Source organism: Clupea harengus, chromosome 16, assembly GCF_900700415.2.
Source record: "Clupea harengus chromosome 16, Ch_v2.0.2, whole genome shotgun sequence".
Lineage (NCBI taxonomy): Eukaryota > Metazoa > Chordata > Actinopteri > Clupeiformes > Clupeidae > Clupea > Clupea harengus.
In genome coordinates, this window is record NC_045167.1 from 23463617 (window position 1) to 23488613 (window position 24997).

At 41.8% G+C, this 24997-nt stretch overlaps 3 protein-coding genes across 6 annotated transcripts in view; all 3 read left to right on the forward strand.

The window, feature by feature from the left end:
* Positions 1 to 1594: 1594 nt before the first annotated feature.
* c16h11orf98 (chromosome 16 C11orf98 homolog) lies at positions 1595 to 6614 on the forward strand. Its single transcript, XM_012838256.3, has 4 exons — positions 1595 to 1718; positions 2076 to 2200; positions 5488 to 5585; positions 5807 to 6614. The coding sequence occupies exons 1-4, from the start codon at positions 1683 to 1685 to the stop codon at positions 5929 to 5931; spliced, it is 384 nt and encodes a 127-aa protein (XP_012693710.2). The 5' UTR covers positions 1595 to 1682; the 3' UTR covers positions 5932 to 6614.
* A 65-nt stretch (positions 6615 to 6679) lies between these two features.
* On the forward strand, positions 6680 to 16862 carry mansc1 (MANSC domain containing 1). Of its 3 annotated transcripts, none has more exons than XM_031582434.2 (5): positions 6680 to 6760; positions 11386 to 11496; positions 12554 to 12878; positions 13723 to 13869; positions 15491 to 16862. In XM_031582434.2, exons 3-5 carry the CDS (start codon positions 12623 to 12625, stop codon positions 16525 to 16527), a joined length of 1440 nt encoding a protein of 479 aa, XP_031438294.1. In that variant the 5' UTR covers positions 6680 to 6760; positions 11386 to 11496; positions 12554 to 12622; the 3' UTR covers positions 16528 to 16862. The 3 variants fall into 3 exon arrangements, with proteins under 3 accessions (XP_031438294.1, XP_031438292.1, XP_031438293.1); XM_031582432.2 differs by having other exon boundaries at positions 6706 to 7035; XM_031582433.2 differs by lacking the exon at positions 6680 to 6760 and adding an exon at positions 7044 to 7572.
* A 3234-nt stretch (positions 16863 to 20096) lies between these two features.
* lrp6 (low density lipoprotein receptor-related protein 6) overlaps positions 20097 to 24997 on the forward strand; it is a 62930-nt gene continuing 58029 nt past the window's right edge. For both annotated transcript variants that reach the window (XM_012838254.3, XM_012838255.2), the window contains exons 1-2: positions 20097 to 20587; positions 23483 to 23885. In XM_012838254.3, coding sequence (XP_012693708.1) covers positions 20533 to 20587; positions 23483 to 23885 — 458 coding nt within the window. In that variant the 5' untranslated portion in view covers positions 20097 to 20532. The remainder of the gene's footprint in view (positions 20588 to 23482; positions 23886 to 24997) is intronic.

A 24997-nucleotide genomic window follows, 5' to 3' on the forward strand; every position in this document is an offset into this window, starting at 1 on the left:
TGCCTGCTCTTCACTGTCATAAGACAGTTGCTATGAAAACACCAATGAGCGTGAGCGACACAGGACAACGTTTACGTTGGGAGCTGGGGCAGTTTTACATGTGCCCCACGGAATCTGCCTAGCGACCGTGTTCAATTGGCTCAGGCACCGAAATCTGCGTTGCATTTCGGTTCGGGTAGGTACCGGTTGTATTGGAACCCAACCCTATTCATGACACGCACACAAACCCACGCCAGGTGCACTGACACAGCTGTGCTTTAGCGTCCACAGAACAACTCTATAAATATGATTTTTAAAGCCAAGGACAAAATGTATGTGTGTAGTAGGCTACACTGTAGACAATAATAAACCAATAATGTAAATGTATACATATTTCCATTTATTCAAAAGCAAAAACAAGGCTAAATAGCCAGGGAATGACCATTATAGGTTACTCAAAAACCCAAACACAAGAAGGCAGGCAGTCAGATATACAGTGCAACATCCTCAGGGTGGAAAGCATTTTAATTAGCTTACATACAAACAAGCTATTTAAAAAACAATTTTACAATAATGGAGCCATGTTGAGTGTTGGCAGCCGCGGCCTAACATAGAACAAACATGTGACTCACCATCACCATCATCACATCAGTGATATTAAAAGGCCCGTTTTCTGCTTCTCAGTGCAAACTCATCAATGAGCTCTTCAAAGTCCAGTTGGCGCAGTATGTCATGCTCTATTGACATTAAAGTCAAATTGTTCAGTCTGTCCTCGCACATTGATGTCCTCAGTCTATGCTTAATAATTCCTAATTTGGAGAATGACCTCTCCCCACTGGCATTACTAACGGGCAATGTAAGGTAAATCCTCAGCGCTATGTCCACATTTGGGTAAACACTTTGGAGATGCCTCTCCTGTATTAATGAAAGTAGGTTTCTCGGTGTTGTTGGGTCAGTTAGAGCAACTCGGGAGAAATTCACAAACTGCGCTAGTTCGTCGGGAAAGTCATCCGCTGGATCTGCGTTGTATTTGGTCTGCAATCTGACACTTTGTTCACGTATTTCACTGAGGGAGAGTTTTTCAAGTCGAGTAAGAAATCCAAAGTATTTGCAGGTTTCTTTATAGACTGCATGGGCTTTCTTTGACCGGACATTTTCGCGCATTATTTTTGTTTTCACTCTGAATTTTTCTAACGTTATGCGCGGTCCCTCACTCGACATCGGGCAACCTGAGGCCCCCTAGTGGCGAGGCCCAGGGCTGCAGCCCCTAAAGCCCATTGTCTTAATCCGGCCCTGTCAGTAAGACACAACAACAGCAGTAATTACCATATTCATCATCGCCGCCATCATCATTATAATTAATAACAGTCGTGGTAGTAGGTTAATTAGTTGCAGAACATTCTTTTTGTATTTTCAATTTCTTTGTTGAAAAGGCACCATTAGGATAAAACTACCGCAACCAGTTCACAAGAGGGCAGTGTGTTTCTTTATAAACGTCTTCAAAATTCTCCTTCTTCGTACATTTACATTTACATGTTCTTGCATGTGCCAGAGAATTTCTAAATGATCTAGTTCTATGCCATGGTAACATCTTTGATCGAGTTCTCGCATGTCCAGAATGAGAGTTGCCGTAGTATCGCGCTCCAGCCAATGAGATTTTGGTCCGGAAGGGAAACTTCCGGGTAACTCATGTGGTTGCAAGCATGGCTCCGGGTGGGAAGATAAACAGACCCAAAACAGTAAGTTACATGAATATTTGCAATTACACATCTGGCCAGTGGAGTTCTACCTTCAGTTTGTTTAACCTTTATACTGTCTGGCGTCTTGTGCTGTTTTGTACTATCCATATATTATTTTATCTCCACGGAAATTCGTAAGTAAACTCAAACCACACTTAGCACAGCACACTTAGCCCACTGTTCCATCTGTACCGTGGCTCTTAAACTTCTCAAAATGTAATGCCTCAAATGTGCCGTGGCTCTAAAGCTTCTCAAAATGTAATGCCTCAAATGTATATCTGTAAATGAATCACCAGAACGTTTGTATAGTCTGTAGATCTGTAGGTAAATTCCTGTTCTCGTTTTTGTTCAATAAAGGACTTGGGAAGGAAATTGTTTAAGAGACGAAGGGTCCTGGGAAGGCAGAAAAGACAGAAGCATATGATCACCGGAGCAGTAGTGGACAAAGGGCTTATTACTAGACATCATCTCAAAAAGAGAAGGTAAGTTCAGTCTTCCCACAAGATAACTTGGAAAACCATACAATACCACATGTCTTCGATAGTCTGCGTTTGAAAAGTGGCATCATACAAGACAGGGTTGACTCAAATAATGCTGTTAAAGCACTATTTAAGTAATTAAGACAACAAGGACCAACCTTTAAATAAAACGTTCCTTTTCTTTGAAACAATTATTGTTGTTTTATTAGGATACATTGTTGGCATTTGCCAACCCGTTTAAGCATCCATCACATTGAAGGTTGTGAGTTGTATGTGATCTTCATGCATGTAGAATCCGGTATACCTGTGTGTGTGCCTCTTTGCCTTAAGCCCCTGGGGGTATTCCAGAAAGTGCGTTTAGTTAAAACTCTGTTAGTTAACCCTGAGATGAGGGAAACTCTGGGTTTTCCATTCCAGAAAGAGAGCGAACTCAAACTTTGGGTCAGCTACCATGCTACCTGAGCAGGTTATGTTGGTGTTTAACACGGGACACAGATTGTGAGAGGCTCACTCGGCTGGGCGAAAGTGTGTAAAGGCCGTAAAAAATGTTTAGCTTATCGTGATGATGTTCTCTATGAAATATCAACTCTCATCTGAGGGAATTCAATATCTTTGGCGGCTGCCAGGGCCAGATGTCTCCAATGCTACTCGCCGGAGTAATGCATTCACAGTTGAGCGTGTAGCGTACCTTGCATTGCGTCAGTTTGCCAGCGGAGACTTCATGTAGGTCCAGTTCCATCGGTCATGCTGAACATCTGAGCAAGAATACAGTACTGTATGCCTTGCCCTTCACAAGGCGGTAGCCTACTTGCCTTCACTAAACATTTATTGTGTTTCCTGGCCATTTTAGCACGCTAAACATCAGAGAGGTGTTTTATGCGAACTCGGGTAATCCAGAATATAATATGGTTATAATAATGGTCTAATTTTAATATGCATAGGGTAGGCCTATATACAGAACTCTTCAGCTGATTGGTGCGATTGATTCTAGCCTAGACATATCCTCCTTACTTGAGGTTGTTGTCCTGCATTCTACTACTTGCTCGTATATCACTTTGTGAAATATCCCCGCCCTCAACCAGGGACAACAAGAGATACACCTTGAAAATAATTCACATGAAATGGGATTGATAATATAGCCCAGCCTACGACGAGAAACTGTAACAACTTACAAATTTACCCTGATGGAAGTGGACTGCCAACAAGCCTCCAGAGCCTATTGCTGACAAGGTTTATTTAAAATCTTTATAGCCACGAATTATCATTTGCTTTAAGTGTAAAAGTGGCATGAGAGCCATTGGGTCATAAACTCGGCCTGCGTTTGGGGAACACACCACTTTTATCCTAACTCCAGTCAAGTGACACCAAGTCAACTAACGGACATTTTAATCACCGTCATAGTACCGTTTAACACCAATTTTGGTAATCAGAGTTTGTCAACTCTGACAAATTGATAACCCCAAGTTAAATCTGACTCCTTTCATAGTGCAGTCCACAGTTAGCATGCTAGCAAGCTTTTTTTCAGTGACAACTGTTGTTGTTGTTGCTGTTGTTGGTCTTTGCAAGGATTTTGTATGCCTTTTAGGTAGTAAGCTCACTACTGTGGTTGATGTTATTTCCACTGTGGCACAGTAATTCACAAAGTTTTACAGATTTGAAAATACAGAATTTCACAACTTTCAGCAGAACTTTATAGTTAAAGCCTATTTTACTTTAACCCACCAGTGGTGTACCTCTTCTGGTCTGCTCTCGGGCCACCACCATCTTTTGTGTAACTGAGTGTGGATATTAAGAAAATAACATAAAATGTTACCAATTTAAAAATCATGGATCCTGGAATTTCTTAATCATATCTTGGCATAGTCTATTTAAAATATCAGCCCCTAAACAGAAGGCGCTCATGGTACTAGAAGATTCTCAAAGGGAAAAATTACTTTCTCAATTGATGTCTTGCGATACACACTGGTCCCATCTACTAAAAATGTAAGCTTTGGTGAAAATGACTGAAGAAGTATAAATGAGTAAAGAACATTTCTTTCTTTTTTTTTTTTTAATGAGTGGCAGACCGGTAGGCCGTTTGTCTGTAACTCACCAGTGGACTACTCCAAAACCGATGAGCAAAAGGCCAGCGGACTACCAGCTCTGCCAACAGTGGTCCACTGGCCTTTTGCTATCAGGGACTATACAGGAAGTGAACAATAAAGGTGTATGGAAACATTTGTAGAGAAAAATATTATTCAAAATAATAGTAATAATGTGCCATCCTCCATGTTCTGTACAACATTACTTTGGATTTCTGGGGAAAATCTGATTGATGTGTCCTGATTGATGATGAGCTAGCCTTCACTGCAGGTGGTGTCTGTTTATGTTTCCCATGTGGCTTTACACTGAATGAGGTAGGAAAGACCAGGCCCTATCTGTCTGAGAGCAGTAGCTTTAAAATGTATTTATTTTATCACTTCAAAAATAAGACCGTGCCTTGATGTAGATGTTTTCCGGTGTGCTAGAATATATGCCTCCTCTTTCACTGCTCTGTCTATCTTGAGCAGGAAAACGCAGCAAAGTAAGGGTTGTCTGCTCCTTCCTGAAATAGAACATCATAAATTATAAAATTAATATAAAAATAACATTGTCATTGACCTGATATAAAAATGCACTCTTGTAATTCTCCACACAAATCGGTTGTTATGCTTTTGGGCTGTGGCTGCAATACAAAAGCAAGGGAAAACAGGGAAAGAAATTTGAACATAAAACATGCATGAGAGGAAAGGAACATTCACAGCTCAGTGCTATACAGAGTTATGTGGGCTGTATGTGGTTTTACGCTCATATTTACAGTTTTAAAATCCCACTTAGTACGTTTTTTTGTTGTCTGGTTGATAATGCATGCCTTATTTTATTTTCAGGATATGCCCTTTGTTTGGACACTGTTAAATGTGTATTTCAGTTTCTCGCCAATGTAAGCCTCTGTAAAAGTGGCTAAATATTAAATTCTCTAGACTTATAACACAGAGGGAATTCTAAAGGTGTGATAAAGACTGATTTTATGCAAGTTTTTTTGGCTGAATATGTGTATGTGTGTGTATATATATATATATATATATATATGTATGTATGTATGTATGTATGTATGTGTGTGTGTGTGTATATATATATATATATGTGTGTGTGTGTGTGTGTGTGTGTGTGTGTGTGTATATATATATATATATATATATATGTGTGTGTCTTTGTGTGTGTGTATGTATATATACAAATTCAACACTCACTCCAATTATTTCCCACAACAGCTCCAGCGCTCGAGCCAATATTACTCTGTCTGGCAAGAAGAAACACAAGCTACTGAAGCAGCTTGCTCATATGGATAAGGAGAAATCCGGCATGGATGGTATATCTTCAGTTTAGTGTTGAATATATAAACATGTAGAGCTGTCAGATAACACTTTAACAGAACAAAAGGGCACACAAATTCTCATACGCTATGCATTCCATCATTAAAATTCAATTTATTTTATATAGCGCCAAAACAATATAATTGTCTCAAGGCACTTTACAGAGCTTTACAAAATGTGTACTTCTCTCGATCTCTTTGTGGCTTGCCTTTTATAGTGGAGTTTGTACAACGCAAGAAGGCCCCAACTCCGCCCAGTGCCCCTTCCTCCACTAAGTCGAAGAAAGCAACACAGAAAAAAGCTGCTGGATCAAAGGATGTGGAGAAGATGGATATGGAATGATGGGATTCTCTGATGACTTGAGCTAAAAGCCACACAGTGGGATCGGCTAGTCAGTGGCATGACTGGAGTTCATTGTGTTGAAATTGACTTTCAAATGTTGGCGAATGTCTTGTGAGGTTAATGGATGGACTGTAAACACCGGCCAGAGTGCACTGTGAATGTGTTTTTGGTGTGACAAAATAGATTAATTTTGCTGAAATTAAGAAGTATCATTTTAACAACTTGGATACAAATGTATAGCGTTTTGTAAGGTTCCAAATACTTGCCCAGGTTTCACTTGGATTTGCAGACTTGTAATGAAACAATTTATGTTAAAACTGTCGATTATGGTGTCATGTAGAAACATCATATGTTAATCAAATGGTTTTGTTCTTTTGTTAATGGAAATGTTAATTAAATGGTAAATATGTTTCTGACCTGTCTAAATAGATTATCGATTACATGTGTATCAATAAACGAGCCATAAACGCCGTTGTAGAAGCCTCCCAGTTGACAATGGATGATCATTTCGCCAGTTTAATCTGGGCGACTTTGTTTCCCGATGGCAACATAGTTCATTCATATTATATTCAATAATCCCCCTGTACATCCTTTGCGTATGTTATATTGTATAGCACAGGCTTGGGATTGGCCTCTTTATTTCCTAGCGTGGTTTTAATAAAGAGAAGTCGGAAGATGTTTAATTTATGCGTGGTGTGGTACTGCCATGTCTAAGATATGGGGGCTGAACAAATATGTGCCGTCATCTCTCCACTAGTCGCGTTGAGGACAAAGAGACAAAAATGGGTCAGACTCAGGGAAAGCAAGGATCTCTCGCGAAGAAAATGACGTGGGTGACACGGCGTTGTTTTTCACGTTTTTAAACAATCGGGTTGCGTTTTTATTTTAGAAGGTTAATTTGACGGTTTTGGCAGGTTGTGCCGCTTGCAGCAATTCATGCCTGCTACATAGGCTTCACTTCGCAGTAGACTATTGTCAATTTGCGGCGCAGAGCGTTTGTGACGGGGCATCTTCTGATCGCCTTGAAGGCGAGGAATAATGGGCAGCATTTCTGTTTACGTCCATTAAGTGTTCACCTTCTTTGCCTCAGGAGTCCTTAAATAGGTAACTTACTCTCACATCTTAATTTCCTTGTGGCACGCTCTTCTTCCATTGTATAGCCTAATCAACAAGACCCCACACGGAGCCAAATGTGTTGCTGTTTTACTGAACTCTTGTTTTTATTTTAGGATACGTGGTAAATTAAAGTGGTCGATTTTAGGATAGCTCAGTTTACATGTAATTTTCGAAAACATGCTGTTAGTCACACCTCCGACGACACTACGCGTAAGGCTAACGATCTCTGGGGATGGTGGTATACCAGTGTTCTTCTATGTTGTAATCGTGCAATGAAATACGCTCGTGTTATTATAAATAGGTTGATATACCATGCTAATGTTTTAGTGAGATTTTTACAAGTCATTTATTGATTATGTATAAGTTCTTGCTAAGAGAACGGGATACATATTTCATTAAGGTTGCATCACGACACGGTCTTACTCCGGATACTTTTGTGTGATGCTCAGTAGCCTAGCGACGCACCACCAGCATCTTTGCTGTTCAACACCAGCTGCAGGGAAAAGCTCCGATGAACCCCTAGAGGTACAAATAGGCTTCCTCTTCCCATTTAGCATCCTTCGCTTCTTCCTAAGGTTTTTCCCCTTATTAACGTTGTGTTTGCCGTTTTAATGTAATGTTAGTGAATTGAATCGTGAGCCTACCACAACTATGTAGGATTTACTTTCTTTTCTTATGGTAGGCCTGCTGATATAAGAAATGTGAACGCCATAGGCCTACATTTTACAATTATTTCAGGTAACCCGGGAAGAAGACCGGTATCAGGGCCTACCAGTAAACTGCATACAGGGCAAATTAGGAAGTTTACTATTTTAGTTTTACACAGGAAAATATGTTAAATTCCTTGTGCTATTGGTTTTGGACTTCTTACACTGTATCTGTCTCTCACAGTTACATGCAAGTATTACTACAAAAGGGTGTACCAACACCATCATACCGATACTTACAATACTTAACAACAACAAACATGCCTTGTGAGCATTTCACTGGGGTTGGGAGTACAAACAGTAAGGGTAGGAAATGAATATGAACTCAATTTAGGGTAGGGGAAAGGAAGGGGTGAGAGAGCTGATATAAGAAATGTGAACACCATAGGCCTACATTTTACAGTTGTTTCTGATACTCCCGGAAGAAGACAGTTAGCAGGTTCTACCTGTACACTGCATGCAGGGCAAATTGGCAAGTTTACTGTTTTAGTTTTACACAAGAAAATATGTAAAACTCCTTGTGCTTTTGGTGGTGGTGTATCAGACAATTCCTTTAAAGCTCCTTTTAGGGACCGTCCTCAAAAACTAAAATCCAGCAGGAGTGTTGTGGTTGATATAGCTACAAAGGCTCTAACATCTATCTCGACTGGTCTTGTCTGTGCTTGCCAACCTCGGTTTTTTTTTTTTCAAAGGCTATCTCAATCACATCTTCAAAGTGAGTCGTTATCTCAATAAAGTAAACAAAGCGTTCCACTCAAAATTACAACACCATGTCAGTCAAAACAATACACTGTGGAAATTGAGGTGTGTTCCGACATCAGCCAGCAATCTCCAATCCTGCGCTTTGCCTTATTTGCCTCTAATCTAGTTTCCTCAAAGCCGGTTACCATCTGCCTCCTCTCCAGCAATGTAGCCTTACCCTATGCCCCATTCCCTTTTTTTACCGTTGGATCAGTATTCTTGACTGCTGGATCCTTAGACTGAGATAGTCATCTCCGAGTTGGGCTTAGCACATTTGAACCCTCCACAAAGCTGGTCATTGGAAACTCCAAAATTCCTTTTCCATACAATGCTACAGTACCTAGATAACATGGCACCCCTAGCTGCCTTATTCATGATTCTCTCAGATTTCTCCACCTCTGAAATAGCAACTTCTTACACTGTCAAAAGCCACCTTATGCATGGCGAGCACCACAATTTCAATTTAACTGGCAAGAAGGTCTTATCAATGGTATTGAAAGCCATAACATTGAAAGCGCCAAGCTCTTCAACCTGTCCTCGATCACTCTATGTGGAAATGTACCCCCTGCCTAAACTCTTTACCGGTTTCTCCTCAATAGAAGGAATCACTTCACCATCAAAAAAATACTCTTCCACCAGTTTTCCCTTACCAATAGAAACATTTGCTAGGCTTCACTTTCATCCTTGGCTAACAGCTGACAAGTACATGGTGCACTTGTAAGTGTTGTCATGTCGTCCATATAAGCTCGGATGGGAGGTAACCTGGTGCCGTCCTGCAGCCTCTCACCACCAACAAACCATTTAGCTGTCCTTATAATTACCTGCATTGTCATGGTGTAAGCCAATGGTGAAATGGTGTATCTAGCCATGATACCAATCTCCAAATGCTTCTAGGGTGTGGTGTAGTTACTTGTGTTGAAGCACCACTGAATATTCTCAAAGTATGCTTTGACTAAAGCTGAAATCTTCTTAGGGACCTGAAAGTAACTGAATTCCTTCCACAACAGACTGTGTGGCACCGTTCCAAAAGCTTTAGCGAAGCCCAAAAGGCCACACGGAGGTCTCTGCCTAAATTTGGTGCCAAATCGTGTTCATGTTCCAAACATCCAAACCTGGGACTCCTTCTACACAGAAGTATCTATCAAGCTATTTTCCTTTAAATAGGAGACTGACTTCATGGCTACCATACTAAAGAAGATCTCACCCTCCACATTAAGATGACTGATAGGTCGAAATTGGCCTATGGTCATGTGATTCTTCTCCATCAGAAGGAAAAAGTACCACCGGCCTGACGCAACATCCTTAGATTGAAAACATCAGACACTCCTTTATAGACATAAGGTACACCATTAGGGCCAGGAGCTGATGTAGACCTTGCACAATACACAATCTCTTGCGCCTCTTTCCACCTGGGTGGGCCATCGTCCAATGGTGAACCTATCTCTCCAACTGGAAGAATGTCTGCTGTTAACGCGAGTTCCACATGTGTTGATGAGCACTCATCCAGGTCCTTCCTTTCAACTCTCAAACATCCCATTTTCTCTTGAGTGAATAAAGACTTCACCAATGGATAAATGGATCTTTGTAGAATGCAGCCCTAGCTTGTTCTTTCTTCTGCTTTCTTTGTCTGAGGAGCTCTGCCCTCCTTAACATAGCCAGTGTACTCTTCACTTCTGCCTGCAGTACACTAATACCTTTTCTCTGTTCATCATCTGATTGTTTCCATTGCTTCTTCAGCTCTCTTCTTGCTCTCTCAAGCCTTTCTATTTCAGCCTGTTGTCTTGACTTGGCTTGACCTTGCTTCTCCTTCTTAGCTTTCTGACAAACGCCATATCTTTCCATTACGTAATTATAGATGACCTCATGCAATTCCATTTATCCTCCGCTGTATCCTTCAGTCCTTCCAAAATTCCTCTTAAATCATCACTGATGCAACTCCATTCCTTGACTTCAAAAGCCCTTGGCCATCTAACGTTTGATTTCTGTCTACCACATGTGTCCTTCCTAGTCTGCTCGATTTGTCCCTGCTGTTCACCAGCTGCATACGTACTGATATCCTGTAGTCTTTGGTGCTCAATTCGCCACTTTTCTTCAACCGACTGACTCGAGCTACTTCTTAACAAGACGTGCTCAATGTGGGGCACTCTTTCATCTTCATCTGTACTCTTTCATCCAGGCATTTTTTCCTTCATTGGTGGATCCTCCTCCTGAAGCCCTTCAGTGAAGTTTCCTTCCTCCATCTACATGTATAAACCTGAAGAGATTTCCCCTTTCTCTCCAAACTGGCCTCATCCATGTTCATCCCCGTTGTCGTAGTCAAAGCCATGCCAAAGTCCAAAGCCATGTGGTCTGCCTGTGACTCATCCTATACCCCTGCGTTCACTGACTCTACGGGTATTTAGTTTAGTTTATTATTCTGTAGCTTAGTTGGGTGTATATACCTAGATTTAATTGCCACAGATGCTGCTGCTACCGGTTGCTAGCCCAAAGCAGCCCCAGTGGCCTTTCTCTTGTTTTCAGCTGCCCTATTTACAGCAGTCATTGGGTGCTGTAGACATGTTATTTTAGTTCACAGGAAAATATGTTACATTTCTTGTGCTTTTGGTTGGGGATTGCCACATCGGCAAAACCTTTCACTGTCTTTTGAAAGTACTTAAACCCAACAAATTAGCCTATAACAACAGGAGACTACAACCATCATTCCGATACTTAACAAAACCTAACAACAACAAAGATGCCTTCATGAACATTTCACTGAAGTTGTCAAGTGGGCACCTAAAACCATAAATCAAAGGCCCTGTTCAGTGACCTTTGTTTAGGATGAGGAACTTAACTTGACTTCATATCTTGTATGACCGATAACATGAGTTTATCATGTTTCTCATAACAGGGGAGCAAAGTCCCATCCCTGAGACATAAGGGAACGCTGTGTGTCGATCGTTGACCCAGAACAATTCAGATCACCTCATGGAGATCAACCAACTCTTTTCTATAACCACTGGTGAGTAAAGAATTTTTTTCATCAGGCTATTTACCAATTGTATGATTACATTAATGGGAAGAGCCCCTGAATACCATATATGTATTGGGTGTTTGGCCCGGTACAACTTCTGTCAGGTTGCAGTACCAACAAAACTGCCAGTGCAACTCAGTAAAATGATTATCAAACAATGCTTCTCAGATATTTACTGCTTCCTCATAGGTTATTTTTAATACTCATAATTTAACTATTTAACAAAAATTTGACATTGTATGAACTGGTCTACTCAAAAAAATCTGTATTCATTTGAAAGGCATTTAGTGTTGTATGTTGTATAATGTTCAATCTATTTTTGTTTTGTTTTTATACATTTCGTACGTGTCAGCAGAAATCCGTATCTGTGCCAGCTACTCAAGTGGGTTTCTGGAGCATTCGAATTAGGAACACTGTTTCACTGTTCCGCAATGTAGATTGCCCTTCTAAATGGGTCTGATGATCATCTCCCCAGGGTCTTGGAGATTTTGAAGTAAAATATTCAAAGGGCTTTAACCGAGTTACTATTATGTTAGGTGATTTCAATTTTTTACCTTGTGATATGAAAATGTCATATCTTGTCGACATATCTGTATCACCAAAAATATAAAAGCAGTCAATATGACATTTCCTCCAGGAATGTGATTAGATAAAGGCCATTTTGATACATGTGAGGGTATTTTCTTTTCTGTCTCTTGTAAAGACACTGCACAGTATGCAATGACATCATCCACTTCACAAAAACAGTTTAAGTGAAGTGATTATGATGAAGAATAATGTCTGCTGATACCAAATTAACAATGTAGGCCCAGAACCTCACTTCACACTATACAGTCGAATGTAAAATCACAGACAATGTAAACAAGGACATGAATGTTAAAATGACAAAAAAAAACGGCATTATGGCATTTTAATAGCGAGCATCTTGCTAACATTCAGGGATATTTTCATCTTGTAGTCCTCCTTCATTTCTAGCACTCAATGTCTGCATCAGAATGACTCAGGCAATGTCTGTCTGGTCTTCATCACTTCCTTTATGTCACAGGTCTCTCTGGATTTTGTCTTTCTTGATGCTTTGCCTGAGTAGCCAGAGCACCTGAGAAATCCCAAAGCCATGTCTCTCATTGCTGGTCACGCCAGATCCAGGCACGCGTGGACACAGATACTTGTGGCCATCGCTGTGGTTTTCCTTTGTATTTCCTCTGCTGTGACGGGGCTGGACAAGGAGACGTGTTACTCCAGACAGCATCGGGATGTCATCGTCGACGTGCGGGTCGCCCTCACAAAAGAAGGCACAACCATGGAGTCAAGGGTCACTCCGTCAGAGAAGGACTGCATTCTCTCGTGTTGCTCACAGGAAGTGAGACCAGGTACCGTTATGCCTGTAGTTTCTATGACTACTGTGAGTCTATGTGTGTGTGTTTGTTTGTTTGGGTATGCATGCTTGTGTGTGCATGTTCGAATAGCAAATATTTCAGTCATGGCCAAATTACATCTAAAATTCAGGTTATTGGAAACCAAGCTTAAGGTTTTTGCTCCTAAAATGCTTCTAGACCTAGAAGAATGATGTAATTCAGGAGGATCAGGTCATGTTTTCCAGTAGACCTATGCAGTCTATGTTTCATGACTGTATTCCCTGGATATTTTGGGCCTGTATATAGATAAAGATGCATAAAGACTGCTGAAGTGAAATGACATGCATAGAAATAACCAAGGAATAGTTGGGGACTGTGTCATGATTAGGGGTGTGCACGGATAATCAAACATCTGAATGACCATTTGCAGTAATATCCCTAATCTGTTATTACGAACATGTACAGAATCAGAATCAGCTACTATGAAAAATATGGGATACTTTTGCAAATACGCATATCAGAAAATTACATTGTAAATTTGTGGAGATGGTATGCACACTCACAATAATTTTGGTATTCATTTGTGGCATGAGATGACACAGTACAGTATGCACACACTGTTTGTTAATTACTTGCCCGATACATCTTCTATTTACTGTAGTCTTACATACACCCCCGTAAATAACCGAATAACTGCTTAATGTGCACACCCTTAGTTATAATCATGCTCCATGAGTCACATCATTATCGTAAAATTCACACTTTGATAGAGATTAGAAACTACAACCATATCCCTAGACTTGGCATAGCTCCTTATTCTGGTTTTTTTTTTTTGTCTGTCTGTCTTTCCCATGTCTAGGTTTAAAGTGCAACCTGGTTGTGTACAAATCCCAAAAGCCAAATGATCCTTCCAGCAAAGAAAACTGCTACCTGTTCCACTGTGACTCTGAACAGGACTGCCCACTCCAGGTCTCCAAAGATGTCAACACATATGATATTTTCAGAGGTAAACAGACATTATAATCTGATTATCTATTCATTCATCCATAATATTGCCAACTAATTATTATCAAAGTCAGTGAGTACATTCAAATCAAGGGACCCAGGATGAGTAGTAAAACAGTAAAAGTAATTTACATAAAATATAAATATATATTTTTATATAGTTATTATGTGTTCCTGTGGAGTGACACATCATGGCGATTTAAAGAAAAAAGACTGTAAAAGACTGTAAGTGTCATGTAAGACGTACACTAATGAAAGCATTGTGTATGCTATAGTACATTGTTGTTCTTGATGTACAGTGAAATGACCTCCACTTACTGCTTACTAATGCGCTAAGCAACTAAAGAACAGCGCTTATAGTGTCTGCTTCACTCCTAGATACACACGCAGAGCTTATAGTGCCTGCTTCACTCCTAGATACACACGCAGAGCTTATAGTGTCTGCTTCACTCCTAGATACACACGCAGAGCTTAAAGTGCCTGCTTCACTCCTAGATACACACGCAGAGCTTATAGTGCCTGCTTCACTCCTAGATACACACGCAGAGCTTATAGTGCCTGCTTCACTCCTAGATACACACGCAGAGCTTATAGTGTCTGCTTCACTCCTAGATACACACGCAGAGCTTTTTGTGTCTGCTTCACTCCTAGATACACACGCAGAGCTTATAGTGTCTGCTTCACTCCTAGATACACACGCAGAGCTTATAGTGCCTGCTTCACTCCTAGATACACACGCAGAGCTTATAGTGCCTGCTTCACTCCTAGATACACACGCAGAGCTTATAGTGTCTGCTTCACTCCTAGATACACACGCAGAGCTTATAGTGCCTGCTTCACTCCTAGATACACACGCAGAGCTTATAGTGCCTGCTTCACTCCTAGATACACACGCAGAGCTTATAGTGCCTGCTTCACTCCTAGATACACACGCAGAGCTTATTGTGTCTGCTTCACTCCTAGATACACACGCAGAGCTTATAGTGTCTGCTTCACTCCTAGATACGTGCGGTTGGCTTTTACCGTGGCATAATGCCAACCGCCCAGCTGTTCTGTGAGGGCTCAAGGCTCCCATTTTGGCCGTCACACTGTTCACCGGAGTCCATATAAACAAACAGCTGATTACTAAACTTGAGTTATCTACTTAGTGCAGTTTGAACAAATCAGCATACATTTGTTGAAGATATCTGATGAAGTGTTTGCTGGGTATCAGACTGTTTTTCTCTTGAAATTGCATGGATGTGGGATATCCTTTTGTTTCAAGAAAACAAGTATTTTAGAGTCAGCACAATGCAGTCTGATAATTCCATGTGACAGCCAGAAGGGTTTCTCACTTTTGTACAGGTTCCTACACATACATTAGTAAAGTGTTAAAAGCTGTTTAAAGCTAGTTGTATATTCATGGTATCATTCAAGTGTAAGATTACAAAGTTTTGAAGTACACAACATTTCCAGTTACAAATATGCCACAAGCTATGTAACAAGCTTTATTTTTATGTTGTGTGTACACATTTGTTCTTGGTACATACTTGAGATATTTTAGGTGCCGGGATGTACTTGTGTATAAATGTTTTCATATTGACCACTTCCTAAGTTTTTTGTTTGTCCACTTTTTCTTCTAGGGTTCATGCTTCCCCCAGCAAAGGTCAACGCAAGAGTAACTGCCAAACCTGCTCCAGCCACTTCAACTACTGCCGCCACCACCACCACCACAACACCCACCACCACCACCACAAGTCCCACCACCACCACCACCACTGCACCAACTACAACTCCCACCACTACATCAACTACGACCACAACTGCACCCACTACCACAACCACCACAGCTACCACAACGACACCAGCTCCAACCACCACCACAACCACAACACAGCCGACCACTACCACAACAATTCCAACCACAACCACCACAGAGCCACCCGGATTTATTATCGTGGGAATGCCGCCTGCACCTGAACCCACCCCAGCAGCAACAACAACAACAACAACAACCACAACAACAACAACCACCACAACAACCACAACCACACAACCAACCACACAACCAACCACTACCACCACAGCCCCACCAGATCCTCCAGCACCGCAGGCAACCACAACCACCACTACCACCACCACCAAAGCGACCCCGCCACCACATCCTCCAGCACCTCACAAACCTGTTAGACCCCCACCTAAAAGACCAGTCCATCCAGGACCGCATCGGACCGTGCCCCATCCAGTTAAGCCTGTGCCAGAACCAGCCAGGACACCAACGGAAAAGCCCACAAAGCAACCCACCACCACTTCCACAACTACTACTACAACCGCTGCAACTACAACTGCTCCTACAACAACCACTACTGCTACCACTACTGCTACCACTACAACTACACCTGTCACTGAAAGGACCACTTCTGCCTTTGCGGCAATGGATTACGAGTTGAAGGCTGAGATCCCAGAGGCACTCAGTTCAGTGGGTCCCGCGCACGGTGTGGCAGCGGGGAAGCCGGTGGTGTCGCGGGCCGCCTGGAAGACCAGCCTGGTGGCGGTGGTGCTCGTGGGACTGGCCTTCGTCACGCTGGCCCTCGCCCTTGTGGGCCGCAAGGCCATGGAGTCTTTCGACCGGCGCCACTACACGCGACTGGAACTCAACGATCTGCACTACGAAGTGTGACTCCCTTCCCCCTCCGGAATTGCTTTGCTATTGGATCTTGAGGAGTGTCACGCTGAACAGATTCACAAAAAAAAAAAAAAATAAATGAAATGTTTCATAAAAAAAAAAAAATCTAGGTACTCCAACTCCTGCAAGCCTATTCGTTATTCACACTGTTATTTTATTTTACACTTCTTGATAAACTGGTACTGCTGTACTTTTTTTTATGACACACTGTACATCCTTCAACCCTTTATGAAACATCTAATCACGTACTCTGAGGGAGAGTCAAATACGAAGACTGTAAAAGGTAGTGTTGGAGATGGATAGCGACAAATAAAAAGCAATACCTCAAACTCAGGAAGCCTAAATTTAGACTGAAACAATTCCTTTGATGAAGCTATATGCACTGCTGTTTTAGAACCAATGGATGGACAAGACTTTGCACAGTGGCTGAACGTTGCGATGACAACTAAAATGCACTCACTGCATGTCTGGCACCTAACTTGCATAATCAGTGCAGCTTATTTGTGGTGTCAGCCCCTACGAGGTGACCCTCTGACTGTCCTTACTGTAAAGGCCTCGACACGCTTTTATTTTTTCTCACTGTTGTGACTGTGCTATTCATGAATATATCTCTGGTATCCCCCTCCAGATGAAATGCAGTGGTGGATAGAAAGGTTAATTTGTGGACTTCATATACTTCTCTTTAAATGATTTTTTGGTAAGACACACATTTTGACACGCATTTTTGTTGCATTTATGGAAATGTTTTTCATTCACTGATAGATTACACAGGTTGTACACTTTGTCAATTCATGTGTGTGTGTGTGTGTGTGACAGAGAGAGAGAGAGAGAGAGAGAGAGAGAGAGAGAGAGAGACAGACAGATAGCAGAAATGCAAAATAGACTTTGCATAGGCTTAGAATTCTCTTTGGCTGGGTGTAGTACTACATTTCACCACAAGGTGTCAGACGCCACTCAGCAAAAAAGGATGGTTATGAAATTGGCATGCCATGGTGCAGTATGCAACCTAGGCTGTGTAACACTTGCACAAAAACAGTCATTTATTTCTTGTATTGCTTTAATATTTTCTAAGATTTCAGTATATGTGGATGGTAATAGTTTGGTCTTGTTTTGTGAAGTGTTGCTTTCCATTTGATTTAATAAATACATAAAAAAAAATCTTGCAAGGAATACAATGTTTTAAATGTATGTTTTATGTCTCATGAATCTCATCATATATTTTGATAAAAGTAAAATCATTGCGTAATATGCATACATGAAAGTGGCGCATACATATCAAGTCCACCATCACCACAATCTAACTCTTCATTTATCAGAGGCCAATTAAAAGGACGAACACGCTGTTGCATGTTTTTTTTGTTTGTTCCAAAGACATTTCTACTACACCACTCAAAGAGTATAGTGGTGGCCACTGGTGGACATTGGCAAGTATACACTGAGCCCACATGTGTCTTTGGGTGGTCTTAAGGACATATGCAGATGCAACTTCAAAGTAGCATTAGTCAGAGATTTTAAAACAAATCTACATTCCTGCCTCTGTCTGTGTTACCCAGAATGTCCCCAGTGTTCTGGTGTTCTTTTAATTTATTTTGCCTTCTGGTGGGTCAAGGGCTGAAGTTTCGCAGGGCATTTTCAGTAGAGATGGGGTCCAAACTGCTCAATGAGGTTGTCTTACTGAAGCCTTTGTTAAAGCAGGTCCAAGATAGCATAAGCGTAAGCAAAACCGAGGGTCGGGTATCTTCACAGGACCCTCACATAACAGCAGTGTGACTTACATCAGCGTTTTTTCGGAAATGTTCAAATGTGAAAGTTAATTAAAAGTGTTTTATTTTTAACCTGATAAACCTCAACAATATTTATATTAATCTGAGTTTACAATAAATCATTTTATTTTTCTGACAGCAGTCTTGTGCATTAACCTACAGACATGTCAACTGGCAGAGGCCAGTACCAAATACCGGACATTTTAGGGCTGACCTCTTTTACGAGCTCTCTCACAGTGGTACAAATTAGGTGAAGGACCCCCTGAGACTCAGGCTGCTGTTGCCTTTTCATGCTGTGTTCCCAACTAATTTGCCTTCCTTTTTCACATTGTCTACTAAGACAAAACTGTATGACTTGAGGACTGATCTGATTACCACACCTACAAACTCAGTACAATCGGATTGTTTTGCTTTCTGAGCCTACTAAAGATGTTCTTAAAAAGTGCGGTGGGTAGTTTGCAATTAGAACCTTGACCTACAGAGGTGATATAATTACTAGGAAATGGGGGAGTTGGTGCATCCCAATAAACAATAATTGTGTAGTATGCATGTAATCATTTAAGTACTAGTTTTTGCATTTTTGGGGTATACAAATGTAGCAAAACGCCTAAACAGAAAAACCAGGTGCACAAAAGTGCCCAGTAATACCCAGCGATGTTGTCTCTCTATCATGCATCAAAAGTCTGATCATATTAGCTGGGTTTCTATCCAACTTTTTATTGCGCCATTCGAATAAGAAATCCTGAATTGAAACGCTTGAAATGTGCATAACATGGTCTAATGCAAATATACATTTCATTCGCTGTAGGGAGCCGATTAACTCGCTAATCACATAGCTCGAACTCAATGATGCGACTACGGTTGATGTAAACGGGTTTGTTCACATAAATTCGCAATTTTTTTCTCTTTTTTGCTTTTAAACCAGGTGTTTCCGCCCAAGTTGACCTGACGACCGTACGTTTTGATCACACAGCTGTTCACAACTCTTACGTTGATTAGTAGTGTCCATTTTTTATTCGCGTGACACAGCTGATGGAGCTGCGCACTGAGTTGCATTTTCTTTAGCCGAATTTTCACGAATGCGCATAAAATTTGAGAATGAGTTGGCTACTGTCAGGTCTAGATGACATACTGCACCTTTAGGACTGCATCTGTTCACACGTTAACGCCTACGAAAAAGATGAGATGCTTTCTGGTGTGAAACATAAAAGTTTCTGTGTTGCTCTGCAGTTAGAATATCTAAGGTTCCCCCTGTCAAATGAGATGTCAACAGTCCTGTTGAAAAGATTTATGAAAACAATCAATGTTTGGATCATCAATATAACCACGCTATTTAATGCACGGGTTGGGTGGAGTGTGGTCAATTATGTGTTCCCTCCACAGGTAAAAAGTAGCCTAATCGTGCAGCATACAGAGACAGTGGGTAACCTGAGAAATTCTCAAACATTTACCATTTCTCTCTCTCTTTCTATGAGTACCTCTCTTTTTAGAGTAAGAAATATATATCTTTAAAGTCTGCGATTTCGTCAAGTTCACCACTGTATCTTCTAAAGCTTTTCAAACGAATCCTGCCTCATTGACCACATAACCATGACCAAAGGCTGATATCGTAGCCTACACTTCACGTAAGCATCTCACTTTATATGCTTAATTTTAGAGAACCAAACAGCGCGCCGTAGGTTCATAGGGGTATGTTGTCCTCAACCGAAGCACCAACGCCGTGAGAAACTAGTCCCACTGGAATGTGTTTTTTATGCTCTCAAACAATTGTTGTAGAAGCCCACATTTCCCCCATTTTGAAATGTGAGAATCCTCATCGCAGTGTCTGTTGATATTTTATTGGATCATCACGGATTTATTTTTATTTGACTAACACACTCGTCAAGGGAGTGCGCGTGTAATCAACTACAACAATAGCCGGCAGTAGAGTGTTTTCAGAGAAAGAAGAGGAGAGGGATTGGGGAAAGGGGGGAGGGTTGGCATTTTTCCTCCCAGCGGAAGGAGACGGATCGAGAAGCAGCGTGTTGTTGCGCTCAGGCACCAGAATGAGAGCTTTGGAATCGTAGCGCCACCGAGCCTGAACCAGTGAAGAATGGAGCCGAGAATTATTATAGTTACATTGTAACCGGCCCAAACGTTAATATCGTAACAATCCTTTAAATCCGAACGTGGAAAAGGACAGACATGCAACCCCTACGCTGAAGAGGAGCGGCAGGGGCAACAAAAAGGGGGAAAGATGGGCGCCGTGCTACGGAGTCTGTTGTTGTGTAGTTTTTGTTTGCTAATACGGGGTGAGTTTTGATATTTGTATGTGTCCTCGTAAAAAAAGTTAAAGCAGCGCTTTATTTATAACAAGGAAGTATTTTGCAAAACGTCTTGTGTGCAAATTAAATGGGCCTTTCGTACGGGGTTGCATGGTTGCTGGCAAGTAGCTATCGCTACTATAGCAAATAGACAGAGAACCCAATATAGCTATTAGCGGTGGGTAGCCAGCTAGCTATTATGCCTGCTAGTATGTTGAATACATGCACGCATTAAGCTAGCTTGGTATCCAGTTTCCATTTTGTATTTGGTTTACTACCTTTGCTTTACGTTGTGCTGTACTCACCTTTCTGCGCTTACGCAGAATTTATATCTTCCGTTAATAAGGTTATCTCTTATTGGTAGCCAATTGAGCTATTGTTTAAGCTTGCCATAATGGACTTGGTAGCTAGCTCCTGTTAGCAGACAACTTGAGTAACGAAACAATGCCAAGTCCTTTTTGATTTTGCTTTGAACAGCGTTTTAACGGGAACAGATTTAAAGTGTTGTGTCCAGAATGGTAAACGGTGCTTCAAATATCAACTTGTTTGGCATTTCCGTGGGGGTTTGCTGTGCCAGCAAAAGTTTACGTTAACGAGTAATCACTTGGAAGGTCTGATTTGTTCTGAGGTCAAAGGATGGCGTGGCTTTCATAACTTTTGTGCAATCACTAGGAGTTCACCCCAAGTTCCACGATCACATATTTCATTTTGGAGTTTAGCAATGGTGCAGATTTATCACGTTTGAAAAACACTAACACCTCGTTAATCCAGTGGTCAATTCAGTTTAAAAAATGTAGCCATCTCTTTGGCTGGCCAAATTATTGAACTGCTTATCACTCAAATCAATATGTTGATGGCATTTAGGAGCGAATACGCAATCTCTGCCAAAGTCAAGGGTCACCCAGATTAACTTTTTGTCGTCATCAGTGTAGTTTTCTCAGATTTTCAAGAAACTATTTGTTTTAAGAGTGTCCTTTGTTTACTTACTATTACTTGCAGGTAGGGTAGGCTACTCTGATTTGTGTTGTTTTTGCGTCGTGTGGTCTCAAGAGAGTTGTACCATTTTTAGACATTTCCTAGGTGTGCTTCATGTAGGCTTGTCTAGTTGTTTGTTTTTTGCAAAGGAAGGATAAAGTGAACAACTACAAGACATGGAACTTTTTTGGAAGTTATTTGCTTTGCCTAAAAGGTTATTTAAAACAAACAGACAGAAATGATGCTAAGAATTTGTGTGGGTAGAAAATAAACAACTATGTCATTCGGAAAACTGTCTATAATCTCCAGCTATGCTTTGGGCTGTCAGAAGGAACTATTGGCCAAACATTTGTGCCTAATATGTTGCATAATTCAGACAAAGTCTGGTCACTGAGGTTATCAGCTACGGTCTTTGTGCTGATTAACAGCCTTGCACATCTGGTTGCCACATTTAGGCAGCACAGATACATTGATGTTAACCCGTAGGAAAAGGACTTTTGTAGCCATTTGTCGTCCATGTGAGAATTACAGGGGATCCGGGTAGGCAGTCTGTATGTGAACGTAGGAAGTGTCTGCACCTCAATAGTAGACTCCCCAAAGGGAATGTGATAAAGCTAGTGTGATATGCTGAATATTATCTTCTGAGTACTCACTTGACATGATATTTGGACATGTACACCAAAAAGAGGCGAAATATTAAGTGTCCTGAAAATGGCATTTTCCCTCTATTTACTCTTGGCAAAGTGGAGTAGTAGTCTTGGATAGACTTCAGTAGGCTGTCGCGGTGTTCTGTGCGTTTATAAATATTTGCAGAAGGAAATTCCCCATGTATTTTTTTTCCTCTTTTTTTTTAAGAACCTGCCAGTCGGACAGAGGCTAGGAGCTTAAGGTTGACCTTGATGGTGATATGGTGGTTTGTGGCGGTTAATGTGTCAAATTGGGTTTTGACTTTGAGCCAAGGTTCTGGTAAAGCCTGACACCTACAAGGTACAGAGATGTGGGGCCCAGTCCCTTGAGGGTTTTATGGTCCTGCTTTATTGCTGTGAAGTGTTGGCAAGCTGCCTAAAAAATCAACCTGTTCACTTTGAATGTAAGTTTAAGAAGAAACGTAGAATTTCAGCTAGAGAAGTGGTGAAATATAGCAAATAGAGTAGTATTACAAAAACAACCAGTTTTTTTAACAGACCATTAGAGGTTTTACAGTGTACCCAGTTTTCCTCCTTTTTTTTTAGCAGCACATAGATTTAATATTGTATCTATTGCAGTGAAAATGTTGTTGCATCAGGCCAGATTTTTCCAACAGCTGATGGAAGAAATGCATAAAGATTTGTATTGGTGACTCTGTAAACCCGCTGTCCCAACTGCTGCATTTTTGAAGTAATGTTTGCCCTTCCTTTCATGAAAGCAAGTCAGCTGTGGTTTTAGCAGTGGTGCAGAAGGTTGAACCTCGTCTCCATTTCCTCTTATCAACCTAGGGTTGGTTTCCCGAAACTAGTATTGAGCAACCACCATGGCCACTAAAAGTGAGAGAGTTTGAAATTATAGTCTCCCCATCATAACCACAGTGGTTGCTCAATGCTGCTTACAGGAAAAGCACCTCAGCTCTGTTGTGGCTGTTGGCTGTGCTTTGATGGTGTAGGTTGAGTCTCGTCTGTGCTTCGGTGTAAAAAAAAAAAACTGGTATCACCTATTTCAGGTGAATGGGCTGTACTCGAACAGATGTTGGTCTCCAGCCAAAAGTCAGGGAGTTTTCCAGTAACCTTTGTGATATGTTTGCCTGATATGTTTGTGATATGTTTGCCTTTGTGATATGTTTGCCTGAGTACTAAATTGCATGTCAGACCTCCACCTTCACCAAGGTGTCACACCTTTTTTTAACTCGGCTGTGGCTTTTCCCTCCCCCTTAAGGAGTGCCCCTCCTCCTGTATGCCAACCGGCGGGATCTGCGGCTGGTGGACGCGTCACAGGCTAGAGCCAATGCCACGGTGGTGGTCAGCGGGCTGGAGGATGCGGCCGCAGTGGATTACGTCTACAGCCAGGGCCTGATTTACTGGAGCGACGTCAGCGAGGAAGCCATCAAGCGCACGGTCTACAACCACTCCGGGGGTCCCAATGGCCTCCAGGTCACTGTGGTCTCGGGCCTGGCCTCTCCCGACGGCCTGGCCTGTGACTGGTTAGGGAAGAAGCTGTATTGGACGGACTCGGAAACGAATCGGATAGAGGTGGCGGAGCTGGACGGCACCCTACGGAAAGTGCTCTTCTGGCAAGACCTGGATCAGCCCAGGGCCATCGCCGTGGATCCAGAGAGAGGGTGAGTGCAGGAGTTATTTAGCATCAGAGAGTGGGGCCCTGTGTATAGGGTAGCATGGTTGCTGACGACTGCCGTCACAAACACACCAAGAACCCTAATATAGCTGCAAGCTGGGCTATATGCTGTGAACGTGAGTGGTGTGTTTTCGTTGAATGTCCTCATTTGGTGGCTGCCAATTTACTGCTACGTTGTTGGAGTTGTATCCACCATGATGTAGGGTTTTGACTGAGTTAAGCAGCCTGTTTTTGCAGGCGCTTGATGGGTTTGTGGTGGAAACGGAGATAGCCTAGCGTGAATAGGGAAGTCTGTGTCTGTCTGTGTGTGTCTCTGGCAAGGGACCAGAGTGCGCGAGGGCAGTCAGCGTTGGCAGCCGAGGAATGTCTTACATCGGCTAGAGATAGAGGGGCATCTGGAGCGACTCAGGGAGGGCCAGAAGAACGATAAACACACAGGGGGTCATGGCCAAAACTCTCTCAGGTCTACTCGACCGTCAGGCGCTGTCAGTGCCTCCCCATGAGAGAGGTCCTTGACCGGCCTGGAACTGTTTAGACTGCCTTTGTTGTGTTTTGTAAGACTTGTTTTGACGGTCTCCGGAGCTCTCCAGCACATATCTTTCTTGTCTGGAGTAGTTTATTTATACATTTTTTTTTTTCTTTTCTGTGTGCTTAGTATGGGAAATCTTATTTGAGTTCCGCTGAACTGTATATAACTCAGTGGTTGTAGTTCTTGTGGTTTAAGTTACAGATCATACATTTGTGTGTTTTTAATAGACTGTTTGGAGAAGGAACATTTCAGCAACCCAAGCTTAGGTGAAGCCAGGAGTAACTACGCCATGATGACCTGTATTTAGAGAGGCTAAAAGCACCAGATGAAACGGGTGGGGGGGAGGATACCTTTTCCCTTGAATAGATCCCTTTTCTCTTTTCCACTGAGAGGAAAGGCTGGCATATTCCTCTTTTGTTAGAGTAGATTGAAATCTGGGACTCACTGTAGCACAACAAAAGCCATTCATGATCGTTTGACCAAGTCTCTGTCTCTCAAGTCTCTCTCCTGCACTGACTCATAGCCCTAAATCATTCTTTATCTCCTGTTTCATCTGCCACGAGCTAAAT

Excerpts from the sequence above, each read along its gene's own strand:
- mansc1 (XM_031582434.2), top strand. The coding sequence starts at position 12,623 with ATGTCTCTCATTGCTGGTCACGCCAGATCCAGGCACGCGTGGACACAG. Across the intron at positions 12,879-13,722 it reads CTCACAGGAAGTGAGACCAG|GTTTAAAGTGCAACCTGGTT; the intron begins GTACCGTTATGC and ends TCCCATGTCTAG. Across the intron at positions 13,870-15,490 it reads CACATATGATATTTTCAGAG|GGTTCATGCTTCCCCCAGCA; the intron begins GTAAACAGACAT and ends TTTTTCTTCTAG.
- c16h11orf98 (XM_012838256.3), top strand. The coding sequence starts at position 1,683 with ATGGCTCCGGGTGGGAAGATAAACAGACCCAAAACA. Across the intron at positions 2,201-5,487 it reads CATCATCTCAAAAAGAGAAG|CTCCAGCGCTCGAGCCAATA; the intron begins GTAAGTTCAGTC and ends TTCCCACAACAG. Across the intron at positions 5,586-5,806 it reads GGAGAAATCCGGCATGGATG|TGGAGTTTGTACAACGCAAG; the intron begins GTATATCTTCAG and ends TGCCTTTTATAG.